Below are 22,451 nucleotides of genomic sequence, written 5' to 3'. Positions count from 1 at the left end.
AAAGAACTTTTTCACAGGAGACATTTTGACCTGTTATGAGAGAGAAAGTAGGTGTGTTAATGATGGATCAGCTTCATTAGGTGTCGATGCAGTGGATGAAAATGTCCAAAAGCAGAACAAGTCAAAATGTCTGCCATGAAGCTGCATTCCGAATCGCATACTATTTCTTTTAGTACGTACTGCTTACACAGTCTGTACTGTTGCATGTAGTATGCATACAATATGGACATGCTACTTCGTCATAAAAACGTGCCTTGAGCTTTGACATACTACGTTTAACATACTATGTATTGGGACATACTAAATATTTTTCTGGCGCGCTAATTAGTATGCTCGTATGGGGTATTGGTTAGGGTTAGGGTTAGTAGATATGTGGTGATATAACAGAGGCCATTTCGACGACAGATGATCGGGTCTTTTACTTCTGATCCTTTCGGTACATTTTGTGTGCAAATACTTTTGTTCTTTTGCTCAAGGAAAATGATTAACGCACAATGTTTGTAATGAGGGTTTTCGTTATTATTTTTTTAAACCACATCACCCGACCTAACCCTGTTCTGCGTTAATCCCTCAAAATACCGACACCGGTCCCTAAAAAGTGGGGTAACCCCGGATCTTTTTCAGAAACAGATTTTCTTCAACGTACATTTTTATTTTTGAAAACATTTGTTTTGATCTTTTTTTTTTTTTTTTTTCTGTCAGAAATCAAATGTTTTCCTGTATTTGAAAGCAAAATCAAGTGGATGTAATGCCCATAAACATTTGTGCTGTAGCACCACCGCGGACGAACAAAGTCTGGGTTAAAAAAAAAAAAAAAAAATTGTTTTGGTATTTGTGTGCCAAAATGTATTTACATTTTGACTGTAAAGTGACTACTCAACCATTTGCCAGAGACATACATATATATATAAAACCGTGGAATCTGTTAAAAAATTTTTTATTTTTTTTAAATGTATGGTTGTTATGGCTGAAACAACAAAAATATATTTGTTTTTCATTGTTGTTGTTTTTTCTTGGTGAAGACAATAAAGGGTTAGAGGACTAATGGTGCTCTGTAAATCAATATTTTGTAGCTCATAAAAATCCTATAAAGAATAAACATTGATTTATGTTGTTGCAGTAGATGGTTTTACCCCCCCCCCCCCCTCCCCCTACCTCCCTCCCGTCCCCTCCCTTCCCTCCCTCTCTGCCTGCCAGTTTAAATCTCCCTCTCTCCGCAATGCAACTTCCGCTTTCAGCACCATGAGCGCCGTCACTCTCCTTTTTCCACCGAGAGCTTTATACGGCGGCTCGAGGCGGGGAGGTAAACTTTTGGCAATACCGGAGTGACGGCGTGCAGCCGCGTATACGAAAGTGTTCGCGACGTCTCGGAGCCCCGATGCTCACCACAGCCCGTCGCAGCGACACATAAGTGCGGCTACGACCGGAGAGGAGGAGGCGGAGGAGAGGCAAGCAGCGACAGATCCAGGCTCCCGATATGAAATGAATATGCACAGAGACGATTCCGCGAAACCGATTTGTCGCTTTCTGCTCGTGGGCTGCTGAGGGATATATATATATATATATATATATATATATATATATTTAAAAAAAAAAAAAAAAAAAAACAATAACAACAAAACAACAAATAACAGTGATCATCAGAATAATAATCAAAGAAGAAGAAGAAGAATCGAAGCGCAAAAGAAGAAGAAGAAGAAGAAGAGAGCCGAGAGGGAAGGACTGCCGTGCAAGGGGGGGGACGCAAAGGGACTCGATCTGCATGTGAGACCGCTGGTCCTCACACACACCGGAGGCAAAGACATGCAGCCTGCGAACAAGCTCCTGACTCTGATTCTCCTCATCTTCATGGGCACAGAACTCACCCAAGTAGGTGTCTTTTTGTTGTTGTTGTTTTTTTGTTTGTTTGTTTTTTTTTGTTTTTTTTTATAACGCCATTTTCCCAGAAGAAGAAGAAGAGAGAGTGAGAGAGAGAGAAGAGAGAGAGAGAGAGAGAAAAAAAAAAAAAAAAAAAAAAAAGCTAGCGGTTAATTGGCTCCAGATCCCGGTGAGAGATTACCCGGTTACCTCGGGTTTTTTTTTTTTTTTTTTTTTTAAAGAGCCCCGGTGAATTAGCCCCTCTGCCCCCCCCCCCCCCCCCCCTTCCCCGTTTAAACAGATTAACGGCTGGGATTACATGATGTGAATACATTGTGCTTGACGGGCGCGGATAGATCTCTCTCTCTCTCTCTCTCTCTCTCCATCCCTCCCCCCACCCCCTCCTTATTCCAGCATCCCCACCGCCTGGGCTGACAACCAGATACAGGGTAGGGGTGGGTGGGAGGGAGGGGAGGAGGAGAGAAAAGATGGCATGATCGGTCAATTTCCTCATTAGCAAATGGTCCGATTAATCAACTGCAGCGCTGCTCTGGTACAATACGTTGCCTGTAGCTTTCCTCTGTGTATAAAAAGAAAAAAAGGAGGGCCATTATTATGGAGTGATGAGGCTGCTTGCTCTTTAGTGGTGTAAATCAGAGCTCCACAATCAAACGCAGTGTCTAGAGAGAGAGAGAGAGAAGGTGCTTGTGAGCATGCTCAGTGACCACGGTGCCGGTGCCTGTGTGGAGAGAACATTCAGTCCAACAATGTAAAGCAAGCTCAGCTCAGTAAGTAAATAACAACAGGAACAACGCCGGCCGAGAAAGATGCATGTTGTTCACCTACTTCCTGCTATCCTGCCATTTGCAGCGCGACGTGTTGCAGTGGCATTCAACTGTTGCCTTTATAAATGGTCACAAACATTGGGCTATCATGGAGGGGCGGGGGGGGGTGTGTGTGTGTGTGTGTGTGTGTGTGTGTGTGTGTGTGTGTGTGTGTGTGTGTGTGTGTGTGTGTGTGTGTGTGCGTGTGCGCGCCTGTAGTGGGTGTGTTTATTTACTGCCAGGACTTGCCACATGCCGAACTGAAGAATTTTATGATTTAATTGCCCTTGCTGAAGCACAAAGTCATATTTCACGGACTGTTCACACTGTTGTGTGAATCCAATTGTGGTCGGTAATTGGAGAAGACAACGACAACAACAACGACGACGACTACGACGACGACTACGACGACAACAACAACAACAAAAATCAGATGTGGCGCTGGGGGAACTATCAATAAATGAATATGTGCTCCCAGTGTATTTGTACGCCAAGTGACAGACTCCGTGAGATGTGTTGGAGGTATAGGCTGCCGCTGGCCTTGATTAAAAAAAAAAAACAACCAACGTGTTCGGAACAACGTTGGCGTCCAGTAATATCGCCGGGACAGAAATATGGCGGCGATTGATCCCCAAATGAATTCACGAGGACTGTCAGCACGCCGCGAGACAAAAGCGTTTTCAGCACCGGCTCTGTTTTTTTTTTTTTTTTTTTTTTTTTAAACGTTCACGTGGGATTCGATTTGTAATTCGATCATCAAAGCCGGTAACCTCGCGGCTCTCGCTGCTGTGTGATCTGTTTTCTATGGAGGCAGGAAGTTTCTGATGTTGCGCGGCCTTGCAAATGTGAAGTGGACATACAGTGGAGAGCGCAGCTGCAGAAAAATGCTGACACCAATTGAACAATGGGGCTTTGCACAGATTGATGGAAGCCATCAGTCTGACGGAAGGAGGGGAGGAGGAGGAGGAGGAAGAGGAGGAAGAGGAGAGCTGCTCTTACTTGGGGTTTTTTTTCCGTTCGAGTCGTGCGGGTCAGGGCCCACGTTACAGGGACAGAAACGGCCTGAGAGTGTGTGTCATCTGCTTGAAAGGTAAGTCGATATCAGTCCACCTGATGCCTTGTCTGCTGCCTTCCGCGAGAGCGGGAAGACACGACACGCTGACATGCTCTATTTATACCGGCCCCCTTTGCTGCAGAAACCCAGAGTACATTTCGATGTCGGGAGAGCCGGGGCCCCCTCTCCGCATCTCACCTCCATGTTTTGAAGGCAGATAGAGGGGAAAAAAAAAAAAAAAAAAAAGTGAGAGGTGTACCTAGACACGGGAAAGATAAGAGAGAGAGAGAGGCTTTTTAGTGCCGGATTACTCATCAGAAAGAAAAGAAAAGAAAGGCCACCCTGGCGAAGCGTGGCCTGGACCTGTGGTTGCCGAGCGGCAGCGCCCCTCTTAACGACCACGTTAGAGCAGACCTTCGCTTCAGAAGCCTCGCACACTTTCAGAGGGGAGCGTTGGGGCGGTTTTTCCTCAACATCTGGGCCGAAGACGCCTGATTAGAGTCCTGATTCAGCCCACATTCATCTTTCCGCTGGAGGATTTTTTTTTTTTTGGCGACCGCACCGGCCGCTCACACGGAGAAGAATAGCAAAGCAGCCAGAAGCGGCATCTGTTCCTCACCTGGCGGCTCCCCGGTGGCGGCGGGGGCCCCCACATCCTTAAAGCATCTCGCCGACACCTGACGAAACAGATGGCGTGGTGCTGTAGCCTCCCCCCCCCCCTCCCTCCCTCCCCGGCCCCCACTCACGCCACTCTGACACCGCGCAACCTACAAATCCTGCAAAAAAAAAAAAACAAAACAAAAATGATATAATAAATCACAGGAAAACACCTGCGCTCGATTGCGTTTGAGCGCGCGCATGATTACAAATGCACTTCTTGTAATAACGCGTGGACTTTTACAACTACGTCCACTTTATCCACCGCTGAACTAAACTAAGCTCCAGTGCAGGAACATTTCAAAACAGTTGCGATTTATTTCATCTATGAAACCTTAAAAAAAATTTTTTTTAAAAATCTGATTTTTATGTGAGAAACTGAGATGGAGTTGAGCTGAATTGCAATATGCGTGGTGTGATTGGCAGCTGGGGTTGAAGCTATTTATTATTCAGTACATGGCTGGCTGAGCTACGAGGCAAGAGGGGGAGAGAGAGAGAGAGAGAGTGAGAGAGAGAGAGAGAGAGCGAGCAGAAGAAGAGTAGGTGGAGGTATGGTGCATTTTTTTTTGTAGTGCACTTGCAGGCTGGAAATGTGATTTTTTTTTTTGCTGCTGCTGCTTCTGCCTTATGAACTCTTATTACACTGGATACTGAATGTGACAATGTGGTTAGCCTACCGCAAACATCTGCTCGCCACCGCACGGTAGTCCGGTCAGAAATAACCACTTTTACGCAGCTTAATGTTCAAATTTTGGATGTTTGTTTGTCATTTCTGAGGCCCAAGTTTTCAGGGTTGTTGTTGTTTTTTTGTATTATATAGCATAATTTTTGTAGTTGTTATGACATTGTAGGATGTGCCGGCTTGTTTGATCACCGTTCACCTACACCTTAAATCAGAATTTGGGTCTTATAGCCACACCAATCAGCCACAACGTTAAAACCACTAACAGGTGAAGCATGAATTATAATACAACGACCGAGCAATAAATCCACCCTTCATAAGGATTATAATGCTCAGTTTAGAGAGGTGTTTATCTATTTAAATGCTCATTTGACAGACTAATTTGTGGTTTATTCCTAATATTTTGCCCCTCCCATTTAAAGGTGGATAGAATACCGGGAACCCCTCTTAAATTACAGTCTCCAAAATGACCAGTAAAGTAAATCAAGAGCTCTCTCATTCAATTTGAACTGAAAATGATAATCCTCATGGAGGGAGGATTTATTACCGGGCTGTTTGCTTCAACCTGTCAGTGGTATTAATGTCGTGGCAGATCGATGTGCAACGCAAACCACCTTCTTGAAAAGCTGCCATTTGATTTGAGCAACGCCTCTCTGCCACGGTCTTATTTATTTGATATAAGGTTGTCGTATTAGGCTTCATACCTGATCATTGTGCACTTGCATTATATGTCTAGAGTTGTTGTAGTCAATCCTAAAGCTACTACTGGATCCCAGTGCTGTAGTGCAATTCTATTGAAACACTGTTCATTTACAAATCTGGCTATAAATCACTCCACATAAATAGTCGGACAGTTCACTAAATCATCCATCTTTTTTTTTTTTTTAAGTACACTTGTGCACCGTCCCCTCACCCCAACTGGTTGAGGAAAATAGCCGCCCACCCCTGAGGTTCTGCCGGATGTTTCTTCCTGTTAAAAGGGATTTTTTTCCTTCCCGCTGTCAAGAGATTTTTCTTCCTGTATGCAGAAGTTTTCTAGTCCGTTGCAAGTCATGGCTGAAACCAAAAATCTGAGTTGAAGACCCATGGTTGTGCAAGTGTGGCTGCCTTTCATTATGGACATGATGTTTTTCATAGAAATGTAAAAAAACAAACTCTATAGCACAATGTCTGAACATCCTGTTTCACTTGGTTATGCCATTTCCAGCCAAGAAGTAAAGTATTGGTCAAATTCACCAGACGTGAAAATTTGACACGGGCATGAATGATTTGGGGATTAACTGTAAATAAAATGGAATTCAACTGAATATAAACTGAGATCTCTGCATTAAAGGTGGGCCCTAAACTTGTGCTTGTTTGGGCCTCGTATTTTGAAACTGAATATGATCCACACGCATGAAATCCATCGATTTAAAAGCTGGGCCATTAGAGACCCCCTGCTGTGCTGTGCTGAACTGCACCCTGTTAACACGAGGCTCAAACCGCAGCAGACAGCGGCGCACTGCGATGAGCTGACCCCTGTTAACAGGTCACTGTAATCTGTGAAGCCTTCAACACTGTGAGCTCTCACCTCAAAGGTCCCGAAGAAGTGAGGCCACGGAGAGAGCGAGACGGAGACGGAAAAAGGAAGACGGGAGAAATATGGACGTGCAGTGAGAGCAGACTCAGTTTACCAGAAAAATGCATTATGGAGCCGACAGAAATAGCCGAGGACTCTGAGCGTCTCCTATTCTGGGGACCTCATGTATCATGCAGGATTACAATTTAACCCACCGGCTGGAGCATGAGGCCTTTACACTTGTTGATGGCAACTTAGGTCCTAGACAAATTCATTATTTGTCATCCCTCAACATTATATATATGTAGATTTGGGGGGGGGGGGAAATCAGCCTTTTCTGTGCAAGATGTCATTCTAAACAAAAATATGCATCAATAACTGCACATGCACGTGTTGAGTCCTGATAAACACATAAACGGTGCTTAAAAATAAAAACAAATATGTACTCTAGATGACTCTAAATTGATCAATTATCTTTTTAACCGTTTCATTTTTTTTAAATAGATATTTTTTAACAGTATCTGTGATCTTGCTTGCGTTTAAAAAAAAAAACCAACCTAGTCTTTTGATTTCAGCAACGCCAAAATCAGCTACAAGATGGCGCCAGAGTCCCACAAATTAAAAGCTCCCCCCCCCTTTTGTTCCGACCTGATGGCATCTAGCGTCCCATCAATTAAACACGTTCCCAGCTCCTCCACCTCACTGCCAATGCAATGCGACATCCTGCCTCAGATCTTTTTCTTTTCCGTGTGTGTATTTTTGACATGTGGGCTGCAGTCCCGACTCTTTTAAATCAAAAGCTGTTTACCATGCATGATCAGAGAGCCGGTTTTTTTTTTTTTTTTTTTTTGGGGGGGGGGGGTGGAGTAAAAAGAAGGGAAAAAAAAGAAGAAAAGAAATGTGATTGTCTGCTGTCAATCATTCCCCCTCAGCATCATTGTTAGCCATCATCTCAGCCGCACCGATCACTGTCACCGCCTCAGGGGGGACAGTCGGCGTCGGGCAGACTCGAGGCTAGAGCCCGCATATTTGCATGGACGGACCCCAAAGCTGGCTGACATCACTGCGTCTGGCGATATAGATAGATCCGTAGTACCTCCTCCTTCCTCTTCACATCCACTTGGAGCCGCCTGTGTGTGTGTGTGTGTGTGTGTGTGTGTGTGTGTGTGTGTGTGTGTGTGTGTGTGTGTGTGTGTGTGTGTGTGTGTGTAGTCAGTCAGTGGCACTTAATCACAGAGCGCACCCAGGCAAGGAGGAGGCGGACCGTCGGGCGTGAACCAAATAGTAACCGTGAGCTGGAGAGGCAGCAGTGTACGGGACTACGCGGAGAGACAGGAGCTATCCGGAGGACGTTTCGCAGCACTTGCTCTCGGGTTTTTTTTTTTTTGGTTTTCCCCCCCCCCCCAACATCTTCCACTGGATCAAACGTGTTGCAGTTTTTTTTTTTTTTTTGATATATGTCCATCCTCGACCTTCCTTCCTTCGTCTCGGTGCCCTCTCTTAACGCGTCCGCCGCCGGTGCTTCCCTTGGAGATGTCCAAAAAAAGACCAGCCGAGCCGGAGTCCCGGGTGAAACAGCAAGCTGCTCTGGGCAACATGACTACTCCCCGCCTCCCCTGTTTCTCTCCGGAGTCTGTAGAATGAAGACGGCTTAATTAAAAAAAAAAAATTAAAAAAAATTAATTAAAAAAAAAAAAAAAGTCCGATCAAAAAGCGCGAAAGATGTCGGTGCCTTTGCTGAAGATCGGCGTCGTGCTCAGCACCATGGCGATGATCACCAACTGGATGTCGCAGACTCTCCCCTCTCTGGTGGGGCTCAACACCACCAAGCTGACGGCGGCGCAGGGAGGGTACCCGGACCGGAGCACCGGAGTAAGTTTACGGGGGAAATTCTCCGCGGCCGGTTGGCTGTTTAGTTAGTTAGTTAGTTGTTGTTGGGGTTTTTTTTGTTTTTTTTCTGTCTGAATGAATGTTGCAGTAAGATTTACAACCCCCCCCCCCAAAAAAAAAAGATACAAACATGCGCGCGCTCGAGCGGTTCATAATTTAGAGAAGGAATTCTGTCAAAGAGTTGCGCGCGCTCGCCAGGCGCGTGCCAAAGTATTAAAAAAAAAAAAAAAAGACTTGGAAAAAGGTATCAAGAGATTCTTCCTCGTGCGTTTGATGTTGCTCCGGCCGCCGATACAGGAGCGCCGGTTGGTTATTTCTCCTTCTGACGGTGAGGTGTTCACAATTAGGAGATTTTACACGAGAAGCGTCGACTTGTTTGCCCTCTCTGAAACAGCGTGGGGCTTCATTCTTGGGGGGGGGGGGGGGGTTTCGCGGAGCGCGTGACTTTTTGTGTGAATGAAAAGAGGAAGAAGCCGCTCGGAGCCCAGGTGTGTGTGTGTGTGTGTGGGGGGGGGGGTAGTCAAAAAAAACGAAGCGTCCCCCCCCGTCAGGTTTCCTGGCACATTCAGAGCTCGTTTCCGCGCCGAGGGTGATCATTGCGAGCGCTCTCGTCGAGTGGAAGAAATCGGAACAATGAATCTTGGAAAGCGACCGTATATAAATAAACGGCACAAAGCAACGCGCAACGCAAGGGAAGCGGTGTTCGCTGAGATTTTGTTTCACGTCATTATGTTGTTGTTGTTGTTGTTGTTTTTGGAAGATTTGTGGCATCGTTTATTTTTGACCTGTGGAGCGGTACGGACTTGGGTAGTGCGGAAAGGGGACAGGTGCTCCACGTCTTTTGTCTTGTCAGCACATCCTTCTTCTTTTGCTAGAAAACTGCAGCTGACTGACAGCTGCTGTGATTTGCCCCCCCCCCCCCTTTTTTTGGGGATTTTTGTGAAGTCACTCCCTCTCAGGTCTGTCTGGTGATTTTTTTATTTTTTTTTATTTTATTTTTATCGCTGATGCAGTGATGAATATCTTTCTCAAAGTCCCCCCTCCTCACCACCACCACCACCACCACACACACACACCTCGTGTCTTGTCTCTTGAAGATGGGGGGGGGGGATCATCCTGACGTCATACAAATCACACATTAATACTCAGAGCTTCAACACACACACACACACACACACACACACACACACACACACACACACACACACACACACACACACGTTGAATAATGGGCGCCGCTTCAGCTGTTTTCCCATTGGCTGAATTGCGGCCTGTGTGCCTGTGGCTTTAAAATACACACAATGATAGTGCAAAATGGGCGGAGCCTGACGGTTTGTGGTGTCCAGACGGTGATAAAATACGATCGAGGTTTAGCATCACGCCAGCAGAAATCGCTCAGAGGGCAAATGGCAGCAAAGGTGTCCTTTTCGTAGACAAACATTTGGGAGGCATTTTTTTTTTTGTGGTAAAAGTGTTTTTTTTTTTTTTTTTGTCCTTTTAGTTCTTTGGCGCTCATGTTTTCTCTTCCAGCACACCTTTTTTTTTTTTTTTTTTTTGTTCCCCCTCTATTAATCCCCAAACCTTTTGTACTCAGGTGTTGCCAGCAAACCCAGAGGAGTCGTGGCAGGTGTACAGTTCGGCCCAGGACAGCGAGGGAAGGTGTGTCTGTACGGTGGTGGCGCCCCAGCAGTCCATGTGCTCGCGGGATGCCCGCACCAAACAACTGAGGCAGCTGCTGGAGAAGGTAATTATCGGCTAACTCCTCTTCAGTCAACTTCAGTGATCAAAGTCACGCGGAGGAACCACCTCTTTTTTTTTTTTTTTTTTTTTTTTACTCCTTTCCCCACACAAAGACGTGAGCGCACACGTATGGGCCTACCCGTGTTTGTGGTCTTCAAATCACCCCTCTGCCCGTCGGACATGAATGCTAATCATGCTCTAATGAGCTCCCTGGACACCCAGTGCATCATGGGAGGAAGCTATACACTGACTCTGCGAGCTTCCCCTGCGCTGCATATATCCCAAAGATACATATTTAATGATGAAATCCAGCTCAGTTCTCAGACTTGGAGCTAAAACCGTAGACGGCGTATGAAAGTGGTCGTGGCTCCCGGCGCCGAAGAATTAGGCGGATGCGGAAGTGCCTTAAACTGCAATACCACCGAATGCCACCAGACGTCGGCTCCAAAAAGTGCCGGTTTCCATAGACTCCCATTCAATTTCTCTCCTGAAATTCTCAGCCAATAATACTTTTGCGCAGGTTTTCTGCACGTCATTCGCCAAATTCGCTCTTCCGGATTGGCAGTACATTTGAAAAATAATCCTGTAATTAATTATAAAATAAGATTTAAAAAAAAAAAAAAAAAAAAAAGCTACGGGTGACGTCACAGTTACGAAGATTTATGAAGAAATATCCAAAAAAATAGAGATCATCCAGAATTGTTTAGCCGGGGTAGCCAGTCGATCCACAAATGCAGCCAGAATCCACAGACTTAAACGGACACAATACGTGGAGCCAAGTTTGTGGACTTTCTGGACCCCAACTGTTTGGGAGAAAACAAATGTCTTATCAGTATGCTCTCGCCACTTGCACCATGTGTCTGAGGCCCCTGACTAGTTGGCACGACGTCAAGAGTTTGTGAATCACTGCGAGAACAAGTCCAAGCCAAAACAACATATTGAAAGTCTGTTGCGTTTTTTTTTCTCTCTCTCTCTCTGTCTGCATCTCATGTTGTAATTACACCGTGAGAAATAAACCTGACTTACCGTGTCCTCTCATGTGGCCAACAGGTCCAGAACATGACCCAGTCCATCCAGGTGCTGGACCAGCGCACCCAGAGGGACCTGCAGTACGTAGAGAAGATGGAGGTTCAGCTCCGCGGTCTGGAGACCAAGTTCAAGCAGGTGGAGGAGAACCACAAGCAGAACATCGCCAAACAATACAAGGTACTGAGTCGCTTCTTTTTGACCCCCATCGACCCCGACCGCCATTCCTCCATATCGGCTCTGTAGCTCATTGTAAAAACATCCATGTTGTGTGTTTGCGTGTCTCCACTGCGGAGAGGCTTCAGAGCTGCCTAAACCACCGCGCCGCATACAGCCGACCAAAGGAATCCATAACGCATGCATAATTGAAGAGGTCGGATAAATGGACACATGAGCTCGGCTGCAATAATTCATATCCCTATTTCACGCCAGTTCACTTGATAGAGAACCACGTAGGATATTGATGGAACCCTAAATCAACTCAGACGTAAAAAACAAAACGGATATCTTGTGTTTATTACAGCCACCACATCATGGCGAAATGTTGTATACACTCAGAGGTTTCCCTGAGTCAGCACAAAGATATCCACACATTGGACACACTACCTCGACAACACCTAGAAGACGCTAAACCCTCGAAGGAGTTTTCCTCGTGGGTTTACTGCAAAGTAGAAGTAACACCGTTTTAAATCAGACTTTTCGCAAATAGGGCAGGGTATTGTGTGGATTTAAAAAAAATGTTTTTAACTAGTGCTCATTTGCTGTCTCTGTTACAGCAAATTAAAGATTACTAAAATATACTTTTATTTCTACGAAACTATTTTTTTATTTACATTATTGATTAATATGCTAATTATTGTCTCAATGAATCGACCACTTTAAAAAAAAAAAAAAAAAAACATGTCAGAAAATCGTAAAAAGTACCAAAGCTTGTCATCAGATAACTCGTCTTGTTAGACCAACCTAAGTTAGAAATATGAATTTTTAAAATAATTTATGAAAGAAAATTTCTACAATTACCAAACTCAGACCAAGGAATTTGGGGGAATTTTTATTTGGAAAATTATTTTAAATCAAAACAGTTGTTGTTGTTTTGTTTTTTTTTCCCTGTCCATCAAGTAATTTATAACTTCAGGTCTACATTTAACTTAAATTTGCCAGCAGAATTGTCAAAAGTTTTGTAAAAAAAAAAAAAATCAAATCCGGCTCTATTTCATTCAAGAACGGTGGACAATGTTACAAATTTGAACAGAAGTAAAAAGTCAACTTTTAAATACTTCCAAGTTGGGAGTTATTTTGTACTCAAAACAACGTATTGCGGTTCAGCACCCAGCCCTGTCTGCGGTCTGCCGCTGTTCCCATCTTCAGCGCCCGAATCGAAAGCGGCTTCGATTTCCACGCCATCCCACCTGCACCGACGCATTCCCGTCACTTGCGCATGCTCTCAAAAAGAATCTCACGCTGCCGCCACGCCGCATCCGGTGCATGCGCGCAATTTACCTTGTGACCGTGTCTTAAGTGCAAATACTAAGTGTGTGCGTGTGCGTTTGTTTGTGTGTCTGCTAGATAGGTTAGCAAGCTCGAGCCCCTGTCAACAGTTTGTCATTTTCTTGCTTGCAGGGCTAACTTTAAGACATGTAAAGAGAGCCACAGGGAAGAAGAGGCAGGTCAATTCCAGATTTCCCCTGAACTGGGCCACAGTACTGAGAGCATTTTGGGCGTCAAACAGTTAATTTACCTTTAGCACCATTAAGACTAAGAAACCCCACCCTTCTCCCAAACCAACCCACCACTGATCTCTTCCTGCATGTTACTGCTGTCAAAGTTTTCCATCTAAAAGCTTTTTTCAAACGTAAAAATACATTTATTATTATTATTATTATTATTATTATCAATTGCTGTTATTCATTTGATTTTACTTTGGCTTTTGTCTATGCATATTTGGTTACTCAACAAATCTATACGTAAAACTATAGAAGTAAAATTCGAGACACTTTGTTGTGTGTGACATGTAAAAGCATGTAACCCTTAATACGATGTTGCATTTTAAACGATGATGACCAATAAAGAGCTTTCCCAAATTGTTGTCCGTGTACCGAGGGCTTGCTTTTATTTAAAAAAAAAAAAAAAAAAAAAAACTGGCTTGGTCACTGCCGGGGACGGAGCCACCTGCTCTGCTCGTCCAGCGGGTGGAGAATTTTTTTTTTTTTTTTTTAACGGGTTTGTTTACTCAGACACACCTGCACAGACCAAAAAAAAACAACAAAAAAAAACAACAACAAACCAAAACAACAGCTGCTCGCACATAAACACTAAACACGAACACGAAACAGACGGGGTCGTCACATCAGGGAAGAGGCAGGCAAGAGACAGAGTAGTCAGGTTCAGACAGGTGTTTTTTTTTTGTTTTGTTTTTTTCCCCTTCTTTTCTTTTATGGACAGGGGCGGCGGGGAGGGGGGGCGGGGCGGGGAAAGGTCTCCTTTTTTTTTTTTTTTTTTTTTTTTTGTCGCCGCATGAACACTCAACCGAGCTTATTCTAATCCTTTCAGGCCATAAAAGCGAAAATGGAGGAGCTTAGACCGTTGATACCGGTGTTGGAGGAGTACAAAGCCGATGCCAAATTGGTATTGCAGTTTAAGGAGGAGGTCCAGAATCTGACGTCAGTTCTAAGCGAACTTCAGGAGGAGATGGGGGCCTATGACTACGAGGAGCTCCACAACAGAGTGTCAAATCTTGAGGAGAGACTGCGAGCATGCATGCAAAAATTAGGTAGGAACAGAAAGTTGTTGGCACACACTTTGCTTCCAACACGTGCACGCACAAACACCCTCACCGACTTTTTGTTTTTGTTTTTTTTTGTTTTCCAAAGACTGCCGTGACCGGTCAGGCACATTTCACATGACGTGGAACACGACGGGGACATCACGCGTGGCTGTGATGTCCTACCGCCGAAATGCGTCGCGGCGTCACCGTGACACCCTCGCCACTTCACACTTTTCGGGTTCGGGGGCCCTCCGACAGACTCTGTTACCGGTTTGCTTTTACTAAAAGTGAACTAATAACAGATATCGTTAGAGGGCCGCGCTCGCGCTCCGCAGTTACTCTCCTGCGACTTGTGTACATTTTTTTTTTCTGCACAAAAAAAAAAAAAAAACGAGGCACCGGTGCTGAAACCGTCGATCGAATGACAGAAAACACCTTTTTGTCATTTATGAATCAATAAAACAAGCATTTTCCGGGGATCCGGTTCCTCAAATTTTGGGGGAAAAGTGCCACTTTTTCTACCTTTTACAACTTGTTTTTTGTGTAGAAATATCAACCAACTTATTGCAGAATCCCCCAAAACTGACTTTATGTGATCAAACAGATGGTAAACTACGAGGTGTTTTTTTTTTTTTTATGGTTCCACAGTTCACACTTGTGGGAGAAAAAAAATGCCTTAACACTCAAAGACTAAAAGAAAAACATGAAACAACTGCTGTTTTTGCCACAAATGAAGTGTATTATGTTGCAGCATTACACGGAGACAGTAATCTTCTTTAAATCCTCTCAATTTCGCGAACACTTCAGAAATTTCGACATGTCTGCATAAATTATGAAACATCACCGGATGTATTGGAGTCGGGTGTTAGAGGTCCGGTAATCGGGTCCTGGCCGGGTTCCCCGTGTTGTTTAAAGAAGGAGGGATCTATCGGAGTCTGAGCTTCGCAACGTATTTGGCGAGAACGAAGGGGAACGTCGCAGAAAAAGAGTCGTCGACGCACGCGGGGGGGAAAAGGTTTTCTAAAAACGAGTTCGGACTCTGCCAAAATCCACGGTCAGACACATCGCCTAACAAATTTAGGTCAATTCCGAGACCGCCGTTACGCTCCGCCGGGTCGCCGGGTCGAACTTCTCCGCCGCCGCGTTTCGTCGGGAAAACGCCGAACGACCAGCCGCGCGTCCGCGGCGAAGACGGAGGAAAGAACACGGCCGTCCGGCGAAGATCGCGAAGGACGAGCCTTCCTCGAGGCCCGTCGGGACAAAAAAAAAAAACGCCTCGCGGCTCGACGAGGCTGAAACGCGAAGTCCCCGAAGCCGACGTCGCGGGACCGACCGACAAGTTACCGGAAACATTCGGTCGCGGTTCGGCTGCAAGCGGGTCTCGAACCGGACGCCGACGGCGAAGGTTCACGCGCTTTTGCCACCCACCGATATTACCGGATCACAAATGAATGATTAAGCATGTCGGCGTTTATCTCAGTGGTTTGATCAGAACGTCTTCATCTACTTTTACGGCTCGTGTGAATATCTGATGGTGTTCTAGGTCGAGAAGGCAAAGTGAAGATCACCAACAGACGGACAAAACGACGCGCTTATTCCCGCGGAGCTGCTGCGTCTCCGGCCTTCCTCGCGCCGGCGTCTCCGGCTTTGCTTTTCAGCCGCTGCCTCGGCGTCTTCACGCCTCTTGTCGCGGCCCGCGGTGCCAAACAGAAGCCCGCCCGCGCAGACGGCGACTGAGACATATTACACCAACCGGGACACTTCCACGCGGGCGCGTCGCGGGTACGCCGCGTCCCCCCGCCGCGTCCCCGCTTCCCGAGTCGTTCACGCCGCAGAGTGCGAGACGACGAGGGGAGAAACCGGCGAATCGGTTGCGACGGTTCATTTTGGAGAGCCGGCTGGGCGGACTGTGATTTATTGTTATTTTTTATTTCGGTGATTATGAAGACGACAAAAAAAAAAAAAAAAAAAGGGGAGGGCGGGGGGAGCGGATAGAGAGGGCAAGATCAAATCAGAGCGCCGAATCGTAGACGAGGAAGGAAAAACTGATAGAAAAGTGTTTTTTTGGGGCGAAGGGGGGGGAAGAGCGATGGCGAGCGGGGAAAAGCGAGAGAGAGAGAGACGAGGGTCCCCGCAGAGTTGTCCTTCAAGCCGTTTTTTGTGCCAGGAGACACTTAAACAGCCCGACGGCCGCGGGGGGACGCAACGGCCATCGATCAAGAGGACACGCCAGCTTGCTGGCGGCAATAATCAAATAAATAAATAAATAAATCACCCCGTCGTCGCGCCCCGGCAGTGCGGAAGGCACAGAAGAGCTCCGGGGCAAATCGCTCTCCTTCACACCACGACGCCGACGAACGGAGCGGGAAGGTCACTCCGGCACATAGAAACCCAGCGGCTACCCGGCCCGGCCGCCTCGGCGCTCACCGTCGCTCTTCATCGGCAGAGAGCAAAATCGCCTCGTCCTCTCTCTTTAATTTACTTTTCTTTTCTCCTTTCGTCTTCAGAATAATTAGTTATTACAACTTACTGCAGATGTTAATTTTTATAGTTTTGGCCGATGCCCATAATCCCCAGAGGTAATAATTACATAATAGAGAAACGCAGTAGCGTGCACCGCTCCCAGATCTTCCAATTCAATTTAAATTTAATATAATACACGTAGCGCCAAATCACAACACCCGTTTATTTAATGGGCGGGGGACAAAAAAAAAAAAAAATCCTCGTTAAAAGGGAGAAAAACCTTCAACGGACGGAAGGAAAAACTCCCCTTTTAACGGGAAGAAACCTCCGACGGAACCGGGCGGATCTTAAAATGCTGCGTCAAAATCAAAGAACCCGAAACAGATCGGATACCAGATCAACAGTCGCGTCACCGACCCGCGAGCGTCGATATTTTATCAAGGAACACGAAGCGTGAATAATAAAAACCAATAATGTGTTTTGAGACGTCTTTCTGCGTTATATTGATTTGAATCGGGATCAGTTGAACGCTCCGAAACTCGCTGCCCGCTTCAAAACGACAGGAACCTGCGGGAGGAAGGAACCCCGATCTCATCGTCCGAACTGCAGGAACCGAGAACCGTCCAAACTATCCCTTGATCGTTAACCTCGGAAAAACTGAACCAAAACGCAAAAGAGACGCTGTTGTTGTTGTTGTTGTTGTTGTTGTACGGAAGAGTACAGACGTGATGTTGCCAAACCCCGAATACAAACAGAGAGGAAAACAAAAACAAAAACAAACAAAAAAAAGGAGCCCTTGAAGATACGCACGTAGTTCTCGGGGGAACTCCCCCCAGCGGTCAGTTCCTTTCAGGGAATCCCCCGAAACGGTTTGAACTGAAAACGCCGCCGAAGAGAAGAGCTCGGATGTAAACGTTAAAACAAACAAATGTCAAAATGCGAAACAACCAAAACTCTGACAATATCGTTGTTTTGTCCGGAAGCCTTTAATCTATTTCTAAATCCTCACATTTCTGTCTTAGGGCGGATGTTTTTTTTTTTATTTTGAATTTTTTTTTAAATTTCAGCTCTACTTCCCCATTCGCCTCCCCCCCCCCACCCCCACACACACCCTCCCCCCCCACCCCACCCCGGGATTCAGCCCGTCTAAATTCAGGCCAAAAGGGGATTAAGACCCTTGTGGTGAATCTTCAGAAATGCGGATCCATCAGCCGGGTTTTGCCCCCCTTCGTCCTCCTCCTCCTCCTCCCTCCCCCCTGCTCCCCCCCAGCAGCCCGCCATAGTAGCGTCATGGAAAGGACACGATAAGAGGGAAAAGAAAGAAAGAAATCAACGGCCAACCGTGTCAAACGCGGCCTCTAATCCCGCGGCCGCCGGGAAATAGTCGGCGCGGCTGGTGTGACCGCGCGTTCGTCTGCCGAGGCGCGACGCCCACACGGACTCGGTAGTACTCCACAACGGTAAAAGGCACGACGGGGTTGTTTCGGCGTACCGCTTCGCGGAGAAAGATGGAACCCCCCCTCCTCCCCCCCGCCCAAAAAAAAAAAAAAAAAAAAAAGCCTACTTCAAATCGAATTTCCACTTCAAATCGTGTCCGCGCCCGTCCCGGGGAACGTTCGTCCGATCGGCTCCTCGGTCGGCACGGAGACCGCCGCTGGTTTTTTGGGGGTTTTTTTTGTCGGTCAAATTCACATTAACGCCTCGCTCAAATCTAATTAACACGACAGCGGCTTACGAGTGAGCGCGGCGGGAGCCGAGTCCAGCGGGCTCCCCCCGTCCTTTCCCACTTCCTCACGTCCACAGAGAGAGTGAAACAGGCATCACGCACGTGCGAACTGAATAATAAGCACCTTTTGGTACGGTGCTAAAAAAAAAAAAAAAAGAAAGGCCGGGGACGTTGCAAACAAGCCGGACCCTCTCCCCCCACCCTCTCCCCACCCCATCCATCAGGCCAATTCGTTTAAAGTAAATAAAAGTGAATCCTTTTTTTGCAGTCGATTTTGAGTCGGGTGTAGCTGGAGATGTTCCTATCTCGCTTCTTCTCCCTGCAGCGTGCGGCAAACTGACGGGCATCAGCGACCCCATCACCATCAAGACGTCCGGGTCCAGGTTTGGCTCCTGGATGACCGACCCCCTGGCGCCCGAAGGGGACACTCGGGTACGTACCTCCGCAACCCAGTCACGTGGCACCGGATCGTCAGTCGGCAGTAAAGATCAGACTGCAACTCGCATCAAAAAGTTTCTTTGATTTTTTTTTGTGTTTGTTTTGTTTTAAATCGCAGACCCGCGGATGGATCGGTTTTTGCGGTGCGGTCAAGCGCATTGTTGGTGGACCGCGCTCTTAAGATGGCAGGAAACAGTAGTTTCAAAAGTAGTGAAAGTAGTACAAAGTAGTAGTAAAAAAAAAAAAAAAAAAAAAGTGTTGATAATACGGTCGGACGCGGCGTGAAACCGGAGAGCTCTTCATTTCAAAACGGAAGTAACTTGAACCTCTCGCTCGCTGCAACGATGAGTTGAGAAACAGAAAAATGTAAATTTCTTCTTCTTCTTCTTCGTCTTTAACGACTGAATATTTTCAGGCTTTTTAACCGTCGGTCGAACAAAAGCAGTAATTTGAATATGTCGACTCGGGGTTTTATGCAGTGAATAATTAGCTGCGGGCCTATTCTGTTTGACCGGCCACACACCACCGGAGGAGGAAATGAATCCTCTTGCGCCCTTTTCGCCGCTGCTCTCATTCAGAGGGGAAATGAGAATGGAAAGATCTGCGATGCAACTTGTTTGCGTGACCCTGAAGTTGAAGCTGACCTTGGAGTCTGACCTTAGAGGAGGCCGAGTCCCGTCAGGACGCGCAAGGACGGCGTGTTGCATCTGATTGGCTCAGGTCCGCCTTCATCACTGAGACACGTTAAAATTAAAAAGCATATATGTATGTATATATATATATATATATATGTTTATATATGATAAATCTATATGGTTTTAATAGGAAGCTGCTCGGTGGAGAAGGAAGGGGGGAAAAAGTGGGAAACCGGGAGAGTTTATTTGTCTTTTAAGCGTGACCGTGCTCTTGTCTGCTCAGGTTTTTATGAGACACATTAATAAGGGACAGATCCCTCAATGTCCCACGGGAGTAAAAAAATTAAAAAAATAAAAATAAAAAAAGGCGGATAAAAACGTAAAGAACGTGGGACAGCAGCTGCGTCAGTTTACAGCCGCGGTTAGCCTCCCGAAAGCCAGCCGCTCCGACACCGGCTGCATGATGTTCGGATAGTAAAAACTTCTCATCAGCAACGGTTGAAGCTCACTGCTGACTCAGATTATATTTAGCATACTGTAAGGCAACACATTTTTTTTTGTGTGTGTGTGTGTGAAACTAATACGTTTTGAAGACGACACATGAAAGACGTTGCCGCGGTTGTCAAAGGGGCAGAAACGGAAGAATTGAGCGAAACTGACGGGAGCAGACAAGACCCGCTCCGCTTCGTTTTATCTCTCGCTTTTCCTTCCTCATCTTAGGTTTTTTTTGTTGTTTTTTTTGTGTCCCCCGGGGAGACCCCGCTTCCTTGATGTGAATCATTTTTTAAGTCAATCCCGGCAGCGTTATGGAGGCAGGTGGTGGGGATGGAGGGGGGAGGCCTTCAGGTGTACCTGTCCCGCCGAGACAAAGGAAGTACTCTCGAGCCTCCGGCGGGGGCCACGGGAAGCCGGGTCGAAGCAGCCGAGACGGGCTTTTTTTTTTTTAAATCTTTTTTTTTTTTTTTTTATCTCGAACGACGTGGCGCCCCCGCGGCTCGTCACCCCGACTGTTTGTATTCAACAGAAAGGGCGCTAACTTAATTGGGATGCTTGTCGACGGCGTGATTTGATTTATTGCACGGTCCAACGGCGACGATAGGGGGATTCTCGCCTCCGAAGCACCGCCGAGTCTTAATTCTTCTTCCTCTAATTCTAATTCTTCTTGCCGCCGGACTTCCAGGTCTGGTACATGGACGGCTACCACAACAACCGCTTCGTGCGGGAGTACAAGTCCATGCAGGACTTCATGACGTCGGACAACTTCACGTCCCACCGGCTGCCCCACCCGTGGTCCGGGACGGGCCAGGTGGTCTACAACGGCTCCATCTACTTCAACAAGTTCCAGAGCCACGTCATCATCAAGTTCGACTTCCGCACCTCCTCCATCAGCAAGTCCCGGCAGCTGGACTACGCCGGCTTCAACAACGCGTACCACTACGCCTGGGGCGGCCACTCCGACATCGACCTGATGGTGGACGAGGGGGGCCTGTGGGCGGTCTACGCCACCAACCAGAACGCCGGGAACATCGTCCTGAGCAAGCTGAACCCCAACACCCTGCAGATCGTCAAGAGCTGGACCACCAACCACCCCAAGAGGAGCGCCGGCGAGTCCTTCATGATCTGCGGCACGCTCTACGTCACCAACGGCTACTCGGGAGGCACCAAGGTCTACTACGCCTACTCCACCAACTCCTCCACCTACGAGTACATCGACATCGCCTTCCAGAACAAGTACTCGCACATCTCCATGCTGGACTACAACCCGCGGGACCGCGCCCTCTACGCTTGGAACAACGGCCACCAGGTCCTTTACAACGTCACGCTATTCCACGTCATCCGCTCGGAGGAACTGTAACCACGGCGACGGATTAAAAATACGTCAAATACATATTATACGTGTAGAAATCTCAACTATATACGAAAATATATCTGCGAAAGAAAAGACTCTTACGGCGAGACCATTCTATTTATAGTATCAAATACCTTCTGAGAGACTGCAGCAACAGTGAATGCAAAGAGGATTGAATGTGCATAAAAAAAATAATAATAATAATAATTAAATTGAAGGGTTTCATTCCAAAATGTGATATATTTATTATAGCAAAAAAAAAAAAAAAAAAAAAAAAATGCTATATCGGTTTATATCACAAAATCAACGATGATTGTTAGAAAAACAGAACTGTTTTGTAAATAAAGGTTTTTCATAGTTACTCTTCGTAGACTTTATTTTACTAGCTGCCATCATTTTGTTAAAAGGTATTTTATTTTGGAATGAAACTCTTTAATTGTTTGCCGTATTATAGAAAAATGATTGTAAAAGTAGAACATATATCAGATTTAAAAAGAATAAGAACAGATGCCAAAAAAACAAAACAAAAAAAACAACAAGACAAACAAACACCACAACATCACGCCTTTTTTTTATATAACGGAGTATCAACCTAAGCTCATTCCTGCAGCTCCGCCTCTTCTGCAGAAATCCTCCCAGCTGGAATTTTATTTCGGTCGACGGGACGGGACGGGACGGGGTGGGTCGGGATCCCGAAACGAAGACTGTCGTCAAAATAAACTGTCGGATTCCCCAAGAGTACCGCGGACGAAATGTGAAAAAAAAAGGTAAAAAAAAAAAAATAAATAAAATAAAAAAATGAAAAAAAAGGCGGGAGGTCCGTCTCATCAGAAGACTTGCGAGCCTAACGGAGGCGGTGTCTGTCATATCGTTTTTATCGAGTACGGTAGCAAATCAAAAAGTCTGTAGAGAAACAGAAAAAAAACAAAAACAATGACAACATCCATGAAAAACAAACAAACAAACAAAACAAAAAAAAGAAGAACTTGAAGGCACTGACTGTTGACAGCGCTGTTGTTCGAGAGGATTTCCCTGTGTCGGTGACTCTGTGCGAAAAAAGGCTTTCTTTGCATGAGTGTTTTCTATCACTCTGGTCTGCTCTTCTGAATGTCTTTTGCTGTATACTATGAAAAAAAAAAAAATGGGGGTGGGAGGGTGAGGTTTGGTGGGCGGGAGGGAGGGGGGGGGGGGCGAGGTGGAATACCTGCGGGATTCGAAAAGGATATTTACTTCTTTTTATTTTTTCCTGCTTCTTTCTATTTTTTTTTTTTTTTTTATTATTATTATG

At 46.1% G+C, this 22,451-nt stretch overlaps 1 protein-coding gene across 2 annotated transcripts; it reads left to right on the top strand.

Annotated features, from left to right (window-relative positions):
* The first annotated feature begins 1,569 nt into the window (after positions 1-1,569).
* Positions 1,570-22,149, top strand: olfm1b (olfactomedin 1b). 2 transcript variants are annotated; one of them, XM_069700865.1, is made up of 6 exons: positions 1,570-1,869; positions 10,117-10,266; positions 11,313-11,468; positions 13,839-14,058; positions 18,567-18,673; positions 20,495-22,149. In XM_069700865.1, the coding sequence occupies exons 1-6, from the start codon at positions 1,804-1,806 to the stop codon at positions 21,167-21,169; spliced, it is 1,374 nt and encodes a 457-aa protein (XP_069556966.1). In that variant the 5' UTR covers positions 1,570-1,803; the 3' UTR covers positions 21,170-22,149. The 2 variants fall into 2 exon arrangements, with proteins under 2 accessions (XP_069556966.1, XP_069556965.1); XM_069700864.1 differs by lacking the exon at positions 1,570-1,869 and adding an exon at positions 7,838-8,504.
* The last annotated feature ends 302 nt before the right edge of the window (positions 22,150-22,451 follow it).

The sequence above is a fragment of the Brachyistius frenatus genome, unplaced genomic scaffold (genome assembly GCF_029030835.1).
Source record: "Brachyistius frenatus isolate BFR_SWC_R1_liver_20210118 unplaced genomic scaffold, ASM2903083v1 Contig_35, whole genome shotgun sequence".
Classification (NCBI taxonomy): domain Eukaryota; kingdom Metazoa; phylum Chordata; class Actinopteri; family Embiotocidae; genus Brachyistius; species Brachyistius frenatus.
The sequence above is the reverse complement of the archived record's forward strand: the minus strand, read 5'-3'. Positions and strand labels throughout refer to the sequence as shown.